Source organism: Scyliorhinus canicula, chromosome 7 (assembly GCF_902713615.1).
Source record: "Scyliorhinus canicula chromosome 7, sScyCan1.1, whole genome shotgun sequence".
Lineage (NCBI taxonomy): Eukaryota > Metazoa > Chordata > Chondrichthyes > Carcharhiniformes > Scyliorhinidae > Scyliorhinus > Scyliorhinus canicula.
The window spans coordinates 103522550-103538456 of record NC_052152.1 but is presented as its reverse complement, the minus strand read 5'-3'; the positions used below and the strand labels follow the sequence as shown (position 1 = coordinate 103538456).

Here is a 15907-nt window from a genome sequence, read left to right as displayed (position 1 = left end):
TCAGATGAGCTTAGCTGCTCCCCTAGATAAGCTGTTTCAGCATAGCTATGACATCCTTAACAATCTGCAACATTGCCCAGGTGAGTCTTCCCTACAAACTAAATCAGGATGATTCTGACCTGACCAATCCTGTCAGCTTTCATCCCAACATCTCTGAAGTGATGGAAGACGTGATAGAAGTACCATTCAGCAACACCTCCTCATCAGTTACCTGCTCACAGATGCCCAGTTCAGGATCTGTCAGATTTTGTTCCGAATCTTATCAAAAGCCTTGATCCAGAAACCTAGGCAGAAACTGCGTGCCAGTGGAGACGTGAGAATGCTGCACTCACTATGAAGGCAGCATTTGACCCAATGTGCTGTAAAAGTCTATGACTCCTCCGGTGATGAAACAGCGTATACCTGTCATTCAGGTGCTGTTGGAGATTGTATACGCTGTTTCATCACCGGAGGAGTCATAGACTTGTGCTGGCAAGTAATGGGTTAATGCGAGAAAATAACTATCACGAATAAGGAAAATCCCGAGTCATTTTCCTATAACCTTCAGCTCCAGCACCATCATTGAGTCGCCTCTACCTCAAAACCCCCACCCTCCCTTTCGCCATTATCATCAACATCCTGGAATCATCATTGGCCAGAGCCCAACCAATACAGTGGCTGCAAGAGCAGGGCAAATGCTAGATCCTTACGAAGACTGGATCACCTCCTGTACCATCAAAGCCTCTTCCCCAATTACAGGGTTCTGGTCACAAGTATGATGTAATACTGACCTGGATAGGAGAAACCATAACAACAAGCAAGGAGCTTTGCACCATCCAGGGCAAAGCTATTCATTTGACTGGTGCCCATGCCACTGGACTCTTTCCTCTAATGCTGCATTGTGGCTGGAAACTGAATGATCTACAACTGCAACAACTTGGTAAGTTTAACAGAACCTCCTCCCATGGCACCTCTACCACCAATAAAAACAAGGGCCGGAATTCTCCCCTACCCGGTGAGGCAGGGGGTCCCAGCGTACCAGAGTGGCGAGAACCACTCCGGCGTCGGGGCTCCCCAAAGGTGCGGAATTCTCTGCACCTTTAGGGGCTAGGCCCGCACCGGAGTGGTTGACACCCCGCCAACCGGCGCGAACGGCCTCTGGCACCCTGCCAGCCGGTGCGAACGGCTGGCCGAAAGGCTTTCGCCGGCCGGCGTGAGTCCGCGCATGCGCCGGAGCGTCAGCGGCCGCTGACGTCACCCCGGCGCATGCGCGGTGGAGGGGGTCTCTTCCGCCTTGGCCATGGTGGAGGCCGTGGCGACGGTGGAAGAAAAAGAGTGCCCCTACGGTGGGCCCAGATCGCGGGCCAGGCCACCGTGGAGGCACCCCCTGGGGTCAGATCGCCCCACGCCCCCCCCCCAGGACGCCGGGGCCCGCTCGCGCCGCCTGTTCCCGCCGGCACCAAAGGTTCTCTGATTCCCGCTGGCGGGAGAGGCCTGACAGCAGCGGAACTTCGGCCCATGGCGGGCCGTAGAATCACCGCGGGGGGGCCCACCGACCGGCGCGATTCCCGCCCCCGCCGATTCCCGGGTGGCAGAGAATTCCGGCCACGGCGGGGGTGGGATTTACGCCGGCCCCGGGCGATTCCAAGAATCCCAAGAACAGTGGATTATTGTAGGGACATCATCAGTTTCAAATTCCCCTCCAAGTTACTCATGTCAAGCAATTGAGACCTTGGTTTCATGTCTCATTTGGATTGGAGCACCTCCAGCAGTCCAGCACCCCTCATACTGCACTGGAATGTCCGTTTCTGTGCTCCAAGTCTTGGAATAAGACTTTAAAATCCTGAACCTCTGGACTAAGAGATGTGAGAGAAAATTGGAGTGAATCACCGTCCATTATATTCTGCTACCAAAATGTTTTAGTATTTAAACATTTAAATATGCATTTCTGAAATCGCAAGGAGTCTTCATACGTTTTTGAAAGCAATAATTTCTCCATGAATCTGACCAAGTCTTTATCCAGGTTACAGATGCTGGTGTCAGTATTAGGAGTGGCAAGAATTGTTAGTTCTTTTTTCACAGGATATGTTAAACTGTGCAACAGCTCTAATTGATATTGTTAGTTTTGTCGGCTTCTGTTTAATTTCAGGAATGTTTGATGACATAGGTGCAAGAAAAGGCTGTAAACAAAGCTGTTTACAATCTACTCGATCATAGTTTTATGAGGACGGAAGCTTCAAAAGTGTATAGGTCTTGGGGGAAAGAAGCCATTTCCCATTATTTGTTCCCATTATAGATAACTTCACTGCACACAGCACAAGTCATTAACCTCTGAGTCGCACGGATACCAAACTGAAGTGCAGGATTTTGGAACCAGCTACGTGGTTGTAGTCATGTTCAGCAAAATAAAATGGAGATGGGATGACATTCATTCCTATTGTTGATGTTGAATACGGGAAAAGTGATTTGACATGACTGGATTGTCATTTGTTCCAGGTGGACAAAGAGACCAACACTGAAGAGCCGTTTCCTGAAGAGGTTATGATTCGACCGAAAGAAAGGGGCAGTCGTCGGTCACGTGGTTCTCCGTTTGTTCGCAGTAGCACCATTGTGCGCTCACAGACATTCTCGCCGGGAGCACGGAGTCAGTATGTCTGCAGGGTGAGTAGCAGTGCAGCATGTGCTAGGATACCAGGAATTTCACAATCCACTCTGCACCTTGAACTGAGATATACCCTCCCATTTCCGTTATTCTGGGAGAATAAGGGACATTCTCATATTGAGGGTGGCCAGTCTGCCAAGATTGTCCTGGAGTCTCCAAGGACTAAAGGATTAACCTCCTGGACACTGCTGTGAGCAAGCCCAAGAGGGGGAAAAAATCATAAGGGCTTTAAACTTTTTAACCTTTTCTTTGAACATTTTTGTTTATTAGGACCAAAAATATTGTCCTGGATCTCCCGAGGAGCAGCAGTCATGGTCAGATTCCACTCCACTCGAAAGGTCCCCCAACTCAATGCTGTTCCACGTTCCTGCCAGGAATGTCTGTGCTTTCCCAGAAATGCAGATTGCAGCATCCGTCTGAGATCTCCGTCCAAGTGGGATGGAGTTGTGTGGGGAAAACAGAACATGCCCCTTTCATATATCACCAGCTGCCATTTAAATGTCCAGTTTGAATGTTAGTGTGTGGGTGAGATGGTGAATGAATGAATGGGTACAGTGGTAGGCTGGGTAGGTGGGCGAGGTAACTGCGTGAATTGGGCGAGGGTGGTGAGGGGGGATAGGGAAGGTGAGGTAATTAAGGAGAGGGGTTTCTTAGTTCGTGAGAGGTTGCAGATGAATGAGGAGGTAGTCAGGTCGAAGGAAGTAGTTGGGTGGGATAGTCAAATGGTCAGGGGTCGTTGGGTCAGATCAGTGTGGGGGGGTTAATCATGTTGGAGGGTAGTGGGAGTTATCGGGTAATATGGTCGGGTCTGGTTGCTGGAGTAATCGGGAAGTGGGATAGTTGGTTGGTCAGGGATGTAGTCGGGATGGGCGGGCAGTTGTTGATGGTTGAGGGAGTAGTTAGGTGTTTGGGGGTGGTCAAAGGGGTGTGGTTGAGGGGGACAGTTGGGCATTTGGTGGGTTTGGGGTTGGGTGGGTGAGTGAGTAATTGGGACTGCTAGGGGGGTGAAGGGACCATCAGTTGTATCGTTACCCAGGTATTAAACAAGGATTATTCCGTCTAACGTTTCCTTGTAACTATCCAGGCAAGCATGTTGAAACTGTCTGATATCTCCAACTCTAACTTTAAATCTGAGACATTTGCAGAGGGTCCCAGGGAGCAGGGGAATTGCCCATCGGAGGTTGAAATTTCCCAGGCATTTCCTACATAGATCCATGCATCAGGCCTTCTACAGGATCCTGACTTGCATTTCAGGTATACATCTGGTCTCTGATGATCCAGAGACCGGAAGATTTTGGCCATTGAAAATGGGTTTAAAAAAAAGGATGTTTGACTGATGGTGACCAATTAATTCTTCGCTGTCCAATTGACAATGCAAGGTAGTGCCCTATGAGGATGGATGGGTAGCCAATAGTCAAGCTAGTGGGCAGGTGTGAAAACCTCTGGGAATATATCCAACCTGAGCTGGCAACCAGTGTGCAATGGTTGCATGCAGAGGAATGTATACCAATGCAAACAGTGGAGTTGACATGTTTGGTGCTCGAAATTCATTAATAAAAGCTTAAATATAGGAACCATGCTGAGTAAGTGGTCATTTGATTGGAGAAAGCAATTTCTCATTTGTTTGTAGTTATTTGTTTCCATCTTTAAACTCATCCTGGCGAAGGAACACTTTTTCTACCACCACCAGCAATTTAAGCGTAAATTCAGCAAAAGAATTGATTCCGATTCCGACATTCCAGATGGATTTAAACACGAGCTCCAGTTGATTGAATGGTTGCAAAGATAGGGACGGGTGAGGCCATGGAGGAATTAGGGTTTTCAAATGAAAGCATTGACAGATCTGGAGCCAGTGTAGGTCAGCAAGCACAGGGACGATGAGTGCAAGTTACAACACAGGCAGCAGAGGTTTAATCGAGCTAGAGTTTACTGAGATTGGCATGTGGGAGGATAGTCAGCAAAGAATAACAGGTATGAGGGGGGCATGGACAAGGGTTTCAGTGGCAGGAGAGGGAGGCATGATCGTGGGTTTCAGTGGCAGGAGAGGAGATGGACCATGTTATGGGAGTGAAGGTAGGCGGCCTTGGTGATGGAGCAGATATGTGCTTGGCAGCTCCTCCCGGGCTCAAGTACTACACCAAGGTTGTGAACCTTTTTGTTCCGCCTCAGACAGTTGCCATGGAAATGATGGAGTTGGTAGTTCGGGAACGGATTTTATAGTAGGGACTGAAAACGTTAGTTTCCAACTTAGCTGGAGAAATTTCTTCTCTTATGGCACCAGATTGTCGGTCAGCCAAGCAGTGTGGCAAATCAGAGGCTGTGGTGACATCAGGAAAGAAGCTGCTGACATAGAACTGAGTGCCGTCCATGTACATGTGCAACCTGACATTGTGGTTTTGGAAGCTGCAAAAGCTAATACGACTAGTAAAACTGGAGGAATTTGAACACTCCGTTATGTTTTAATTATATCAATTATGTCAACTGGGCATGCACTCACACAAAACACTTAAATAAATAATCTCACAACTCATTAAAATCACATCCTTCAAGAAATATGGGTGCATAACTTCACATAACTATTGATCCCCACTAATTTGCTGCCCAGACTGCAACAATGTAACAATAATATGGACTCAACATTCAGCCAGATCAGGGGGCGGCACAGTGGTTAGCTGATGCCCCACAGTGCTAGGGATTCGGGTTTAATTCCGGCCTTGTCTGTGTGGAGTTTATACATTCTCCCCGTGTCTGCGTGGGTTTCCTCCAGGTGCTTCTGTTTCCTCCCACAGTCCAAAGATGTGCAGGTTAGGTGAATTGGCCATGTTAAATTTCCCCTTAGTGTCTAAAGATGTGTGGGTAAAGTGGGATTACAGGGATAGGGTGGGTGAGTGGGACATAGGAGAGTTGGAGAGTCGATGGGCTGAATGGCCTCCTTCTGCACTGTAGGGAGTCTACGATCTGACTGCTTGCGCAAAATTCTCAACGAATGTCAGAATGCAGCTTGTATGAAGATTGCCGTTAGATTCTGGAAACACGTTCAATACATCACCTGAAATTGCTGCATTACCGTGAAGTAAATTTGCACAGATACAAATAATTGCATCTTCCTTATTTCAGCTATACCGAAGTGACAGTGACAGTTCAACACTTCCAAAAAGATCCCCGTTTATCCGGAATGCGTTGGAGAGACGTACTCTGCGTTACAAACAGGTATGCAGCAGAGACAATTCTGCGGCAAATTTTAATTTGTGGGCCTCTGTTCACTCCTACTGAATCTGGAGTGGCAAATGTAGTCAGTGACAGCCATCCCAGGGGGAAGGGGAAACTGGGGAGGCCAGAGGCATCGTTGTGGGACCAGAACAGCAGTGTTGGCTGCCATCTGTTTCTGTTGGCAGGTCAGGCCTTGTCTGGTGTTAGAATGACATGTATGCCCCAATGATGTTATGAGTACATGATTTCACTATTTAATCTGGTCCTTGGGAGAGCAGACCAGCCCCACCAATGTCAAACCAGGCTATTTTGGACCTGTTGGAATAGGAATGATTTAGCTTTTAATAAAAATTGATGTAAAAAAATATATTTTTATTCAAATGTTTGATATTTTAACATTCTAATTACACAACAAAGAAAAGAACAATACACACCCTCCCAGAAACCTCAACCAAACACCCACCTTGCCCCCACCCCCACCCCGTTGCAATGACAGTTGATGGTAATCAGCTCCTTGAAATGTAGTACAAACAAACCCTATTTCTTGTGGAACCCCTCACTCTCCCTTCAAATCAAATTTCACCTTTTCCAGATACAAAATTCCCATTAGGTCCCCCAGCCACACCGAGGGACAGGGTGGGGAAACTGATTTTACCCCAGCAGTGATCACTGCGAGTGATCAGCGAGGCAAAGGCTAAGACATCTGCCCCACTCCCATCTGCAGCTCCGGAAAATCTGACACCCCAAATATGGCCCCCCAGGGGACACTCCAAATCCCACGTGCAAGACAGCTGACATGGTGGTGAAAAACAACCTCCAGAATTTCTCCAACTCAGGGCAGGACCAGAACATATACATGTGATTGCCGGACCCCTCCCACACTGCTGTCCGGTATCCTCCACGCCTTAAACAGCTGGCTCATCCTCGATTTCGTCAGGTGCGCTCTATGTACCACCTTCAGCTGCATCAACCTCGAGGTTGAGGCACTCGCACTCAGCAGCACCTCACACCACAACCCTTCCTCCAGCCAATCCTCAGCTCCTCCTCCCACTTGGCCTTAACCCCTTCTAGTGATGCCATATCCTCCAGAATCCTCCCATGGATCGGCGAAATGTCCCACCCCCCTCCAACCCCATCACCAAAAGCACCCTATCGACAACCAGCAGGTTGGTGCCACCAGAAAAGTCGGAAAGATCTTTTTTGTGAAATTCTGCTCTGCACATACCTGAAAACCTCGCCCCACGAGATCCCAAACTTCTCCCCCAATTCCTCCAAACTCACAAACCATCCTTCTAGAAATAGGTCCTTCATTTCCATCAATCCTCGCTCCTTCCATCCCCGAAATCCAGTTTCCATCCTGCTGGTTCAAATTCATTGTTCCCTCAGATCGGCATCAACTTCAACCCCGCCAAAGTGCTGCCAAAATTGCCTCCATATTTGCAACGTGGCCACCACCACCGGATATTTCCCTGGGACAGACAGGAGTGGTGCTATTGCCACCGCCCACGACCCCAACCTCTTAAAAGAGCCTGTCTCCATTCTCGCCCACAATGCCTCAACCCTTCCTCCAGCGTCATCCCCAACTCCTCCTCCCACTTTGCCTTAACCTCCTTCAGTGATCCTCCCATAGGTCGCCGAGATGATCCCCCCCCCCCCCCCATCCCCTGCTCCAGCCCCACAACTTATCCACGTTCGCCACCCAATAATAAAACATCAGGCTTGGATGGGCCTGGCACCCTGACTGTGGCCCTCTCTGAAGCACTGTCCTCCTAATCCTTGCTACCATCCCAACTCACACAAACGACAAAATCAACCGTTACACCGCATAAAAAACATTTCTGGCAAAAAGACCGATAGGCGCTGAAATAAAAATGAAAACCGGGGCAAAATGTTAATCTTAACCGCCTGCACCTCGCCTGCCAACGACAGTGGAGGGCTATCCCATCTCAATAAATCCGCCTTGACCCTACCCACCAGGCTCATGAAATTGAATTTACGGAGCCTGTCTCAATCCCGAGTTTCAAGAGAAGAAACAGGGAGGAGACAAATACCAACACACACAGGCAGCAAAACCAACGTTTCGATCAAGCCTGCCCCATCTTTATGATGCCTGGTGCATTTTTGTCATTATTTTTCTCAATTTGGTCTCCAGTTTTCTGAAGTAAGTAGACCAGCTCTTTGTGTCTATCTGAATATCGTTCTCCTCTGGACCTTGTCCAGGGCCACTATGTCAGCCGCCAATGGGACAGAACTGGGGGCTGAATTCCAGATGTCTAACCAACGACCTGTATATGACACAATGGTGTCCTTTCATTGTACTGGCTGGGTTTATTAATACAATCCATGTTGCTTAGCAGTGTGAGCAGCGACATCCAATCTGAATTGTAAGGTTGCTGGAACGTTAAAACAGAGCTGAATACTCATTTGTGTGGGCTATTTATTAAATAACAGCTGATGCTGAGACTATTGGTTGTACAGGTGGCAGTCATCTTTAACTAGGAATCTACTTTAAGCGTAGTAACCTAGATTGAAAAATGCACAAGTCAAGAATGAGTTCAATTCTTGGAAAGTTCTACTGAAAAATTAGATTTTTGCGTGAAAGATGATGTGTGGAGATTTGAGCAATGCAGAATTATCCGGGCTTTCCTTATTGTGCATGTGTTTCTTTTTTTGGCCATTGCAGCCATCCTTCAAAACGCCACTGGTTGAACATCCAACACGAACATCCCTGGACTTGGAGCTGGATCTCCAGGCATCTAGGACTAGGCAGCGGCGATTGAATGAGGAGTTGAATGCACTACGAGAGCTGAAACAACGGCTGGAGGAGAGCAGGACTCGGGGGAAGGCTGACTTGCCTCACTGGATTTTAAGAGATGAGCGATTCCGCAATCTGTTGAAGGAAGCAGAGAGACAGGTGTGAGAAAGTGTTCTGTCAATGGAATGAGCCATGTTTAATGTGAAACCGCATGCTGGTAATAGACTACAGTGAGTGAGGAATAAGAAAGTTGTATAGCGATGAAGCATTAACTTGTCTTGTGTCCTCTCTAATCAAACAATTCAATTTGCCAATAGTAAGAAGATACCAGGAAAGTATCACATTGCTCTTGTTTACCTTGATGCTGAGTTGATCGTGACTTAGAAATAAATAATACAACTGATCAGATTAGAGTTTACAAATGAGGACCAATTGCATAGTAAGAAACAATGCCATTTACACTCACCAGCTAGCTGGACATATTTTTTTTACCATTCCAGGATTTATTGTCTAGTGAGGGGCATGTATCTGTGGTCTTCATTTCTGATCCATAATTCTGCCTCACACATGAGATTCTTGAGTCATTCCTTGGAAAGAGAAACCTAATGTGGTTTCCCATTGCCTTTTTTAGCTTGGACTATCTGGTTCTAGGTGGGCTACAACCAAGGCTATAGAGCAATGGGCAGGGTGGACCTCCTGCACCTGCACATTCAGGGGATAGTTTAGCACAGGGCTAAATAGCTGGCTTTTAAAGCAGACCAAGGCAGGCCAGCAGCGCGGTTCAATTCCCGTACCAGCCTCCCCAAACCGGCGCCGGAATGTGGCGACTAGGGGCTTTTCACAGTAACTTCATTTGAAGCCTACATGTGACAATAAGCAATTTTCATTTCATTTTTTTTCTTAAATGCTGGACCTCAGTCAAGGCTAGAGCTCAATTCTCCACCTGCCACCCTATCTCGAGTGTGGCTTGAACCCTTCACTTTTTGACTCAAGAAGTGGGCATACTCCCTCTGAACCAAAGGCTCACTTGCCAAAGATTGTAGCTGGTAGAGGAATGGATTCTATGCCAAGTAAAACCTCAGTACAAAGACGGGTGAATGGATAAAGCACAACAATGTTGTGTTTACTTGCAGTGAAATAAATGATGTCTCTTTCGAAATAATTTGCAGGCAAAGCAGCCAAAGTCAGAACAGCGTCAAGAACAAGCAGCCGAGAAAATGTTGAAGAAAGCAGCAAAGGAAGTGTATCAACTGCGAGGGCAAAGCCAAAAAGAACCCTTGCAGGTTCAGTCTTTCAGGTAAATAAAAATAGACTTGTATTGACGTTTCACACTGTGTAATCTGGGGTGACAGTGTAACAGTGGTAATATCACCGGACTAGTAATTCAGAGGCCCTGGCTAATACTCCAATGACACGGGCCCAACTCCCACCACGGCACCTAGTGGAATTTAAATCCAATTTAAAAAAAACAAGTGACATGAAACTATCATCGATTGTCATAAAAACTCATTTGTTTCACTAATGTCCTTCAGCGAAGGAATTGCTGCCACATTTAGTTGGTCTGGCCTACATGTGATTCCTGACCCACACCAATGTGATTGATGATCAAACCTGAAATGGCCTCCCTCAGAAAGAAGCCCTTCGGCCCATTGTGTCCGTGCTGACCCTCTATTCTAAGAGGATGGACAACAAATGCTGGCTTTGCCAGTGATACCCAAATCCCATGAAAGAATTTTTAAAAGTCTCACAAAACCAATTGCCTGGATTTTGCTGTAAAGGTGCTATATACATGTAGGTTGTAGTTGTTGGCATGGAACAAAAGAAGCAAACTGCTTTCTGGCCCTTGACAGAAGCATTATCAGACAAGGTTTAACACAGGACTTGGCCATAAAAGGCGATATTCAGAATGATGGCCAGAAGCTTGGTAGGTTTTCAGGAATATTTGAAAAGTGAAGAGGGAGTTAGAGGTATAGGGAAAGTTTAAAACACACCCTTGCTAAATATTGCTAAAACATGGACATCTATGTAAAATCTTTTAAACACCTGGGACGGAATTCTCCGCAAGGCCCGACGGCGTCGTGAAACCCGGAGAGGTTCACGACGGCGTTGGAGGCCACTCCTCGACCCCTCTTCTTCTCCCCCCCCCCCTCACCCCCCCCGGAGTGGGGGGGGGCTAGGAGGGCCGTGCCGTAAATCTCGGCCGCGGGGCCTTGTCGCTGGCGTCACGGCCCAGCGCGCCTAATGACGTCAACCGCGCAAGCGCAGGTTGGCCAGCTCCAACCCGCGCTTGCGCGGCTGCCGTCTTCCCCTCCGCTGCCCCGCAAGACGTGGCAGCTTGATCTTGCGGGGCGGCGGAGGGGAAAGAGTGCGTCCCTTTGAGATGCCGGCCCGACGATCGGTGGGCACCGATCGCGGGCCAGTCCCCTCCCGAGCACGGCCGTGGTCCTGACTCCCCTCTCCGCTCCCCACAAGCCACAAAACAGCTTTTGGCGCCATGTTCACGCCAGCAGCGACCAGGTGTGGTTGCCGTTGGCGTGAACCGGTCGGGAATGGCAGGCCGCTCGGCCCAGCCGGGCCAGAGAATCGCGGGTCGCCGTTTGGGGGATGGGAGAATCGCGGGGGGGTGCCAGAGCGGCCCTCCCGCGATTCTCCCACCCGGCCTGGGGGAGCAGAGAATCGCGCCCCTGCTGTTTCTCTTCTTTTCCCTGTTTTCTTACTTCCCTGAATCTGTGATGATGTTTCAGACTCGTCATTACATTATTTCTTCCTCCTTTTAGTTTTATATTCTAAATCTGTCTGTTCTGGAGCTGAAAAAAGGGGCAGGAGTGGGGAGGGGGGCGGGGGGGGGTGCCTCAAGATGGGCTCACTGTCTCAGTCATGTTTCAATTCAAAAAATAAAAAAAATTCCCAGCCACTAGGCCATCGTTATGGGCCTTAATAGTCTTTAAACATCCTTAATCGGCTACCTGCAAAATTGTGTGTCTGCCTGTCTCTCTGTGCTCGTCCCCATTGGAGCCTAAAAGTCCAGCCCCATAGATATGGATGCCACTGCCTGTGGTAAATGATATAATTTCACAGCATGGAAGGAGGTCATTCACACTTCATGCCGCTAAGAATTTTCTTTGCTTCTCCCTGGAGCCTGCAAACCTTTTCTTTTAAAATACATATCCAATTCCTCTTTGAAAGTTTCTACTGCTTCCGTCACCCCTTCAGTCAGTGGGCGCGATTCTCCGCCCCCCATGACGGGTCGGAGAATAGCGGGAGGGCCTTCCCAACATTTTTCCCGACCTCCCGCTATTCTCCCCCCCCCCAACGGCCGCCCCACAACACGAATCGCTGCTCGCCGTTTTTTACGGCGAGCAGCGATTCTCCCCTAGCCAATGGGCCGATTTCCCAGGCCTTTACGGCCGTTTTCACGAACTCCAACACACCTGCTCTCACAGTTCGTGAAAACAGCCGCAAAGTGCCGTTCTGGAGAACCATGCCACCGATTGGCACGGCCGTGCCAAGGGTGGCATGGGCCCGCGATCGGTGCCCACCGATCGCGGGCAGCGGGTCCGAACCCCGCACACTCTTTGTTCCTCCGCCGCCCCGCTGGATCAGTCCGCGGGGCGGCTGAGGGGCATGACGGCCCGCGCATGCGCGGGTTTCACGCATAGGGCGTGATAACATCATCCGCGCATGCGCGGCTGACGTCATCGATTGCATCAGCCGCCGTTAACCTTGGCGCGCGGGCTTAGCGAAGTTCACTAAGCCTGTGATGCCGAGGTTCACGGGGCCCCGCTGCTAGCCCCGACCGGGGAGCAGAATTGGGTCCCGGGAGGGGGCGCGGAGGCTGCCGTGAAACACGGCCAGTTTCACGGCAGCGTTCACGACTCTCCGCATTTGCGGAGAATCGCGCCCAGTGTGTTTCATTTCATCCTAACTTTGTGTTCCAAAGAAAAGTCTCCACCTCGCCAATTGCCAATAAACTCAAATGTTTCCGCTTTGGTCATCAATTTTCCTGCCAGCAGATATGAACTAAAAGTTGTCTTCCAACCAACCAGAGCTGTAAATAAATCTCATTGCATTTGTCTTGGGTGGGGTGGGGGGGGGGGATCAGTTTACCCACAGACCTAGCAGATTATGGGACTGTACAAGAATTAAGCAATCAATAGGATGTATCAACCTCCTTTGTGAATTCAATCTATACTTCCTTTGCATTTCCACCATCCAAATCTTTCTTCTGTGCTGCACGTAAGCCAAATTGTTTGTTTGCGCCTGTATGCGATGGTCTGATAGGTGTGTGATTTGTCTCCTTTCAACATAGTTAGGAGAATGAGGGAAACAGCTCAGTGCTGTATGCTGTGGATCGGGATGTTGGTTTCCTGCATATTGTCCCATTTGCTGGTAAAGGTGCATGTTTCTCTTATAAAGAGACTCAATCTAGTTGCAGCCACCATGGCACAAGGAATCAGGCCACACTGTGTTTATCAGGCAGTAAAATGCCCTCTTAAAGCCTTGACTATATTAATCAGGAAGCAGGCGGACATGTGCCACCGCCACATCAGTAAAGACTAAGCAACGTGCAAGTAAGGGACCAAACACCTGTTGTAGATTCCATTGGAAGATTAGTTTGCCCTGAGGCAGCTGGCAGCAGCTTCAATCTGGAAAGCATGGTATTTATGTGGCTACTACAAGCAACAAGGAAATTTTACTCTACTATATTGAATGTAGATTTTGGAGAAGCATTCCTACATTATATCTGGATATTCGTCCCTGCCTCTGGTTGCACGTTCCCCCTGCCCAAAGGATCAGTGCCCTTCCATCCCAATCGTGTCCCTCCATTATATCTCATATCCCCCACTTCCTGTTTAAACCCCTCCACATCAATCAGTTGCCACCACCAGCAGTCTAACTTTCCATTGCCCTTTGCGTGTGAGCTGTTTGTTGCTCTCTGCAGCTCGCTGGCTCAGTACAGCCGGGAGGTCCTCTGGTAACTGGCAATGATCCTAAAGAGTGTGCACGCCTAAATTTCTAAGACAGTTGAAGAAAGCCTAATGCATTTCCGAAACTCTTTCATTTTTTTAATCCCCAATCCTGCTGGTTTTATTATATGTAGCATTTCTGTTTCAATGCTTCCTCTGCCTGTACAAATCCATTGCTATTAGTTAAGAAAGATAAATGAGTTCCTACCCCATCTTCCTTGAGGTTGGACCATTTCAACTTGTATCCTGAAGTTCTTGACTCTTTGCCTTAGTCAAATCATCTGATTTGATTAGCAGTGCTAACATTCTCTTTCTGAGGTGGCACTGAATAAAGAGCTGGCACGGCACTCCGATTGCGGAGCCATGTCCATGGAGTGAAACTGCAGCTTGAGACAGCCACACATTCTCACAACCACTGGATGTAACGAATGGTGTGCCACAGGGACCAGTGCTGGGGCCTCAACTTTTTACAGTTCATATAAATGACATAGATGAAGGGACTGAAGGCATGGTTGCTAAATTTGCTGATGACGCAAAGATAGGTAGGAAAGTAAATTGTGATGTAAGGAGGCGACAGAAGGACATAGAACGGTTAAGTGAGTGGGTAAAAATTTGGCAAATGGAGTATAATGTGGGAAATGTAAAATTGTTCACTTTGGCAGGAAGAATAAAAAATAAGCTTTTTATCTAAATGAGAGATTGCATAGTTCTGAGGCGCAGAGGGTTCTGGGTGGTCTATTGCATGAATCACAAAAGACTGGAATACAGGCACAACAAGTAATTATGAAAACTAATAGGATGCTACTGTTTATTGTGAGGGGAATTGATTACAAAAGTAGGGAGGTTATGCTTCAATTATACAGGGCATTGGTGAGACCACATCTGGCGTATTGTGTACAGTATTGGTCTCCTTATTTAAGGAAAGTTGTAAATGCATTGGAAGCAGTTCAAAGAAGGTTTACTAGACTAATATCTGGAATGAGCAGATTATTCTCTGAGGAAAGATTGGAGAATTTAGGGTTGTATCCAATAGAGTTCAGAAGAATAAGAGGCGACTTGATTCAAACCTTTAAGATCCTGAGGGGTATTTACAGGGTGGATGTGGAGAGGATGTTTCCTCTTATGGGAGAATCGAGAACTAGTCTTGAGTTTCTGGAACTTTCTTCCTCAAAAGGCAGTGTTAGCAGAGTCTTTGAAAAATGTTAAGGCAGAGCTAGATAGATTCTGGATTAACGAGAGGGGGGGATGAAAGGTTATCGGGGGGTAAAGCAGAAATGTGGGGTTGAGGTTACAATCAGATCAGCCATGATCTTATTGAATGGTGGAGCAGGCTCGAGGGGCGAGTGGCCTAATCCTGCTCTTAGTTTGAATGTTCGTATCACCAGCGAGTGCGGAATTATGGAACCAAGCCCTCATATTTAAGCAGCTCTTATGATCCAGTAGTCTCAGACTTTCAAGAGTGACTTGTTTTTTTTTTAATTGCAGAGAGAAAATGGCATTTTTCACCCGTGCGCGAATCAACATACCTCCTCTGCCAGCGGACGATGTATGACACTTTACTATATTTTAAATATGAAGTATTTATCAGTCTCAATTTTACTCATGTGAAGTTACTAGAAAAACCAGCAAGTGATTTTATTAAACACTTTTGCAAGGATTATTCCTATACACTTTTGTTGTAAAAAGAAAAAAGAAAAAAAAAATCCTATATACTTATATATTATAAATATATATATATATATCTTTATATATATATATTATAATTCTAGAATTGCAGCGAGGCATGGTTCATCCTTGTTGTGAATTTAACATCTCTGAAGGAATGGTATTATTAAAAAAGTTCAAACTAAGCTGTTGTATATCTGTTCAGTTTCTGTACACTTTGATGTACGTGGGCTTAAAAGGCTGGAAGATGGAAACAAGGCCAGCTTAATCATATCCACTGTAATATAGATTTCTTATTTAAAAAAAATATTTTCCTTGAAGGAAATATCTCAGTTTTAGGTGTATTTTAAGACTATAAAGTTCTGCAGTATTTTGGGTGCACTGGAGTGAAATCTTAAGCTGGCTTTGTTTCTGTTACCTGATGTGAAAATACTATGCGCTGGATTATTAATGTTACCTTAATATGTTTCAAGCCGCCCACATGACTTCAGTGTTTTATATTACTCTGTGCCTTTACACTACATTGTAACATTGTATTCTTTATCACAACAGTGTATTGTATAAAAAATTTCGTAGTAACATCTTTCAATATTTTTACTATTAAAATAAAAAAAACTTCTACCAATGACTGCAGAGAAGTTACTTTACCAAAACTTAAAAAGAAATGGT

General features: G+C 47.0%; 1 protein-coding gene across 2 annotated transcripts in view; it reads left to right on the top strand.

The window, feature by feature from the left end:
• Positions 1-15258, top strand: part of wwc3 (WWC family member 3) — a 241309-nt gene extending 226051 nt beyond the window's left edge. For both annotated transcript variants that reach the window (XM_038802573.1, XM_038802572.1), the window contains exons 19-23: positions 2476-2640; positions 5759-5851; positions 8535-8765; positions 9776-9903; positions 15059-15258. In XM_038802573.1, the coding sequence (XP_038658501.1) occupies positions 2476-2640; positions 5759-5851; positions 8535-8765; positions 9776-9903; positions 15059-15125 (684 nt within the window). In that variant the 3' untranslated portion in view covers positions 15126-15258. The remainder of the gene's footprint in view (positions 1-2475; positions 2641-5758; positions 5852-8534; positions 8766-9775; positions 9904-15058) is intronic.
• The last annotated feature ends 649 nt before the right edge of the window (positions 15259-15907 follow it).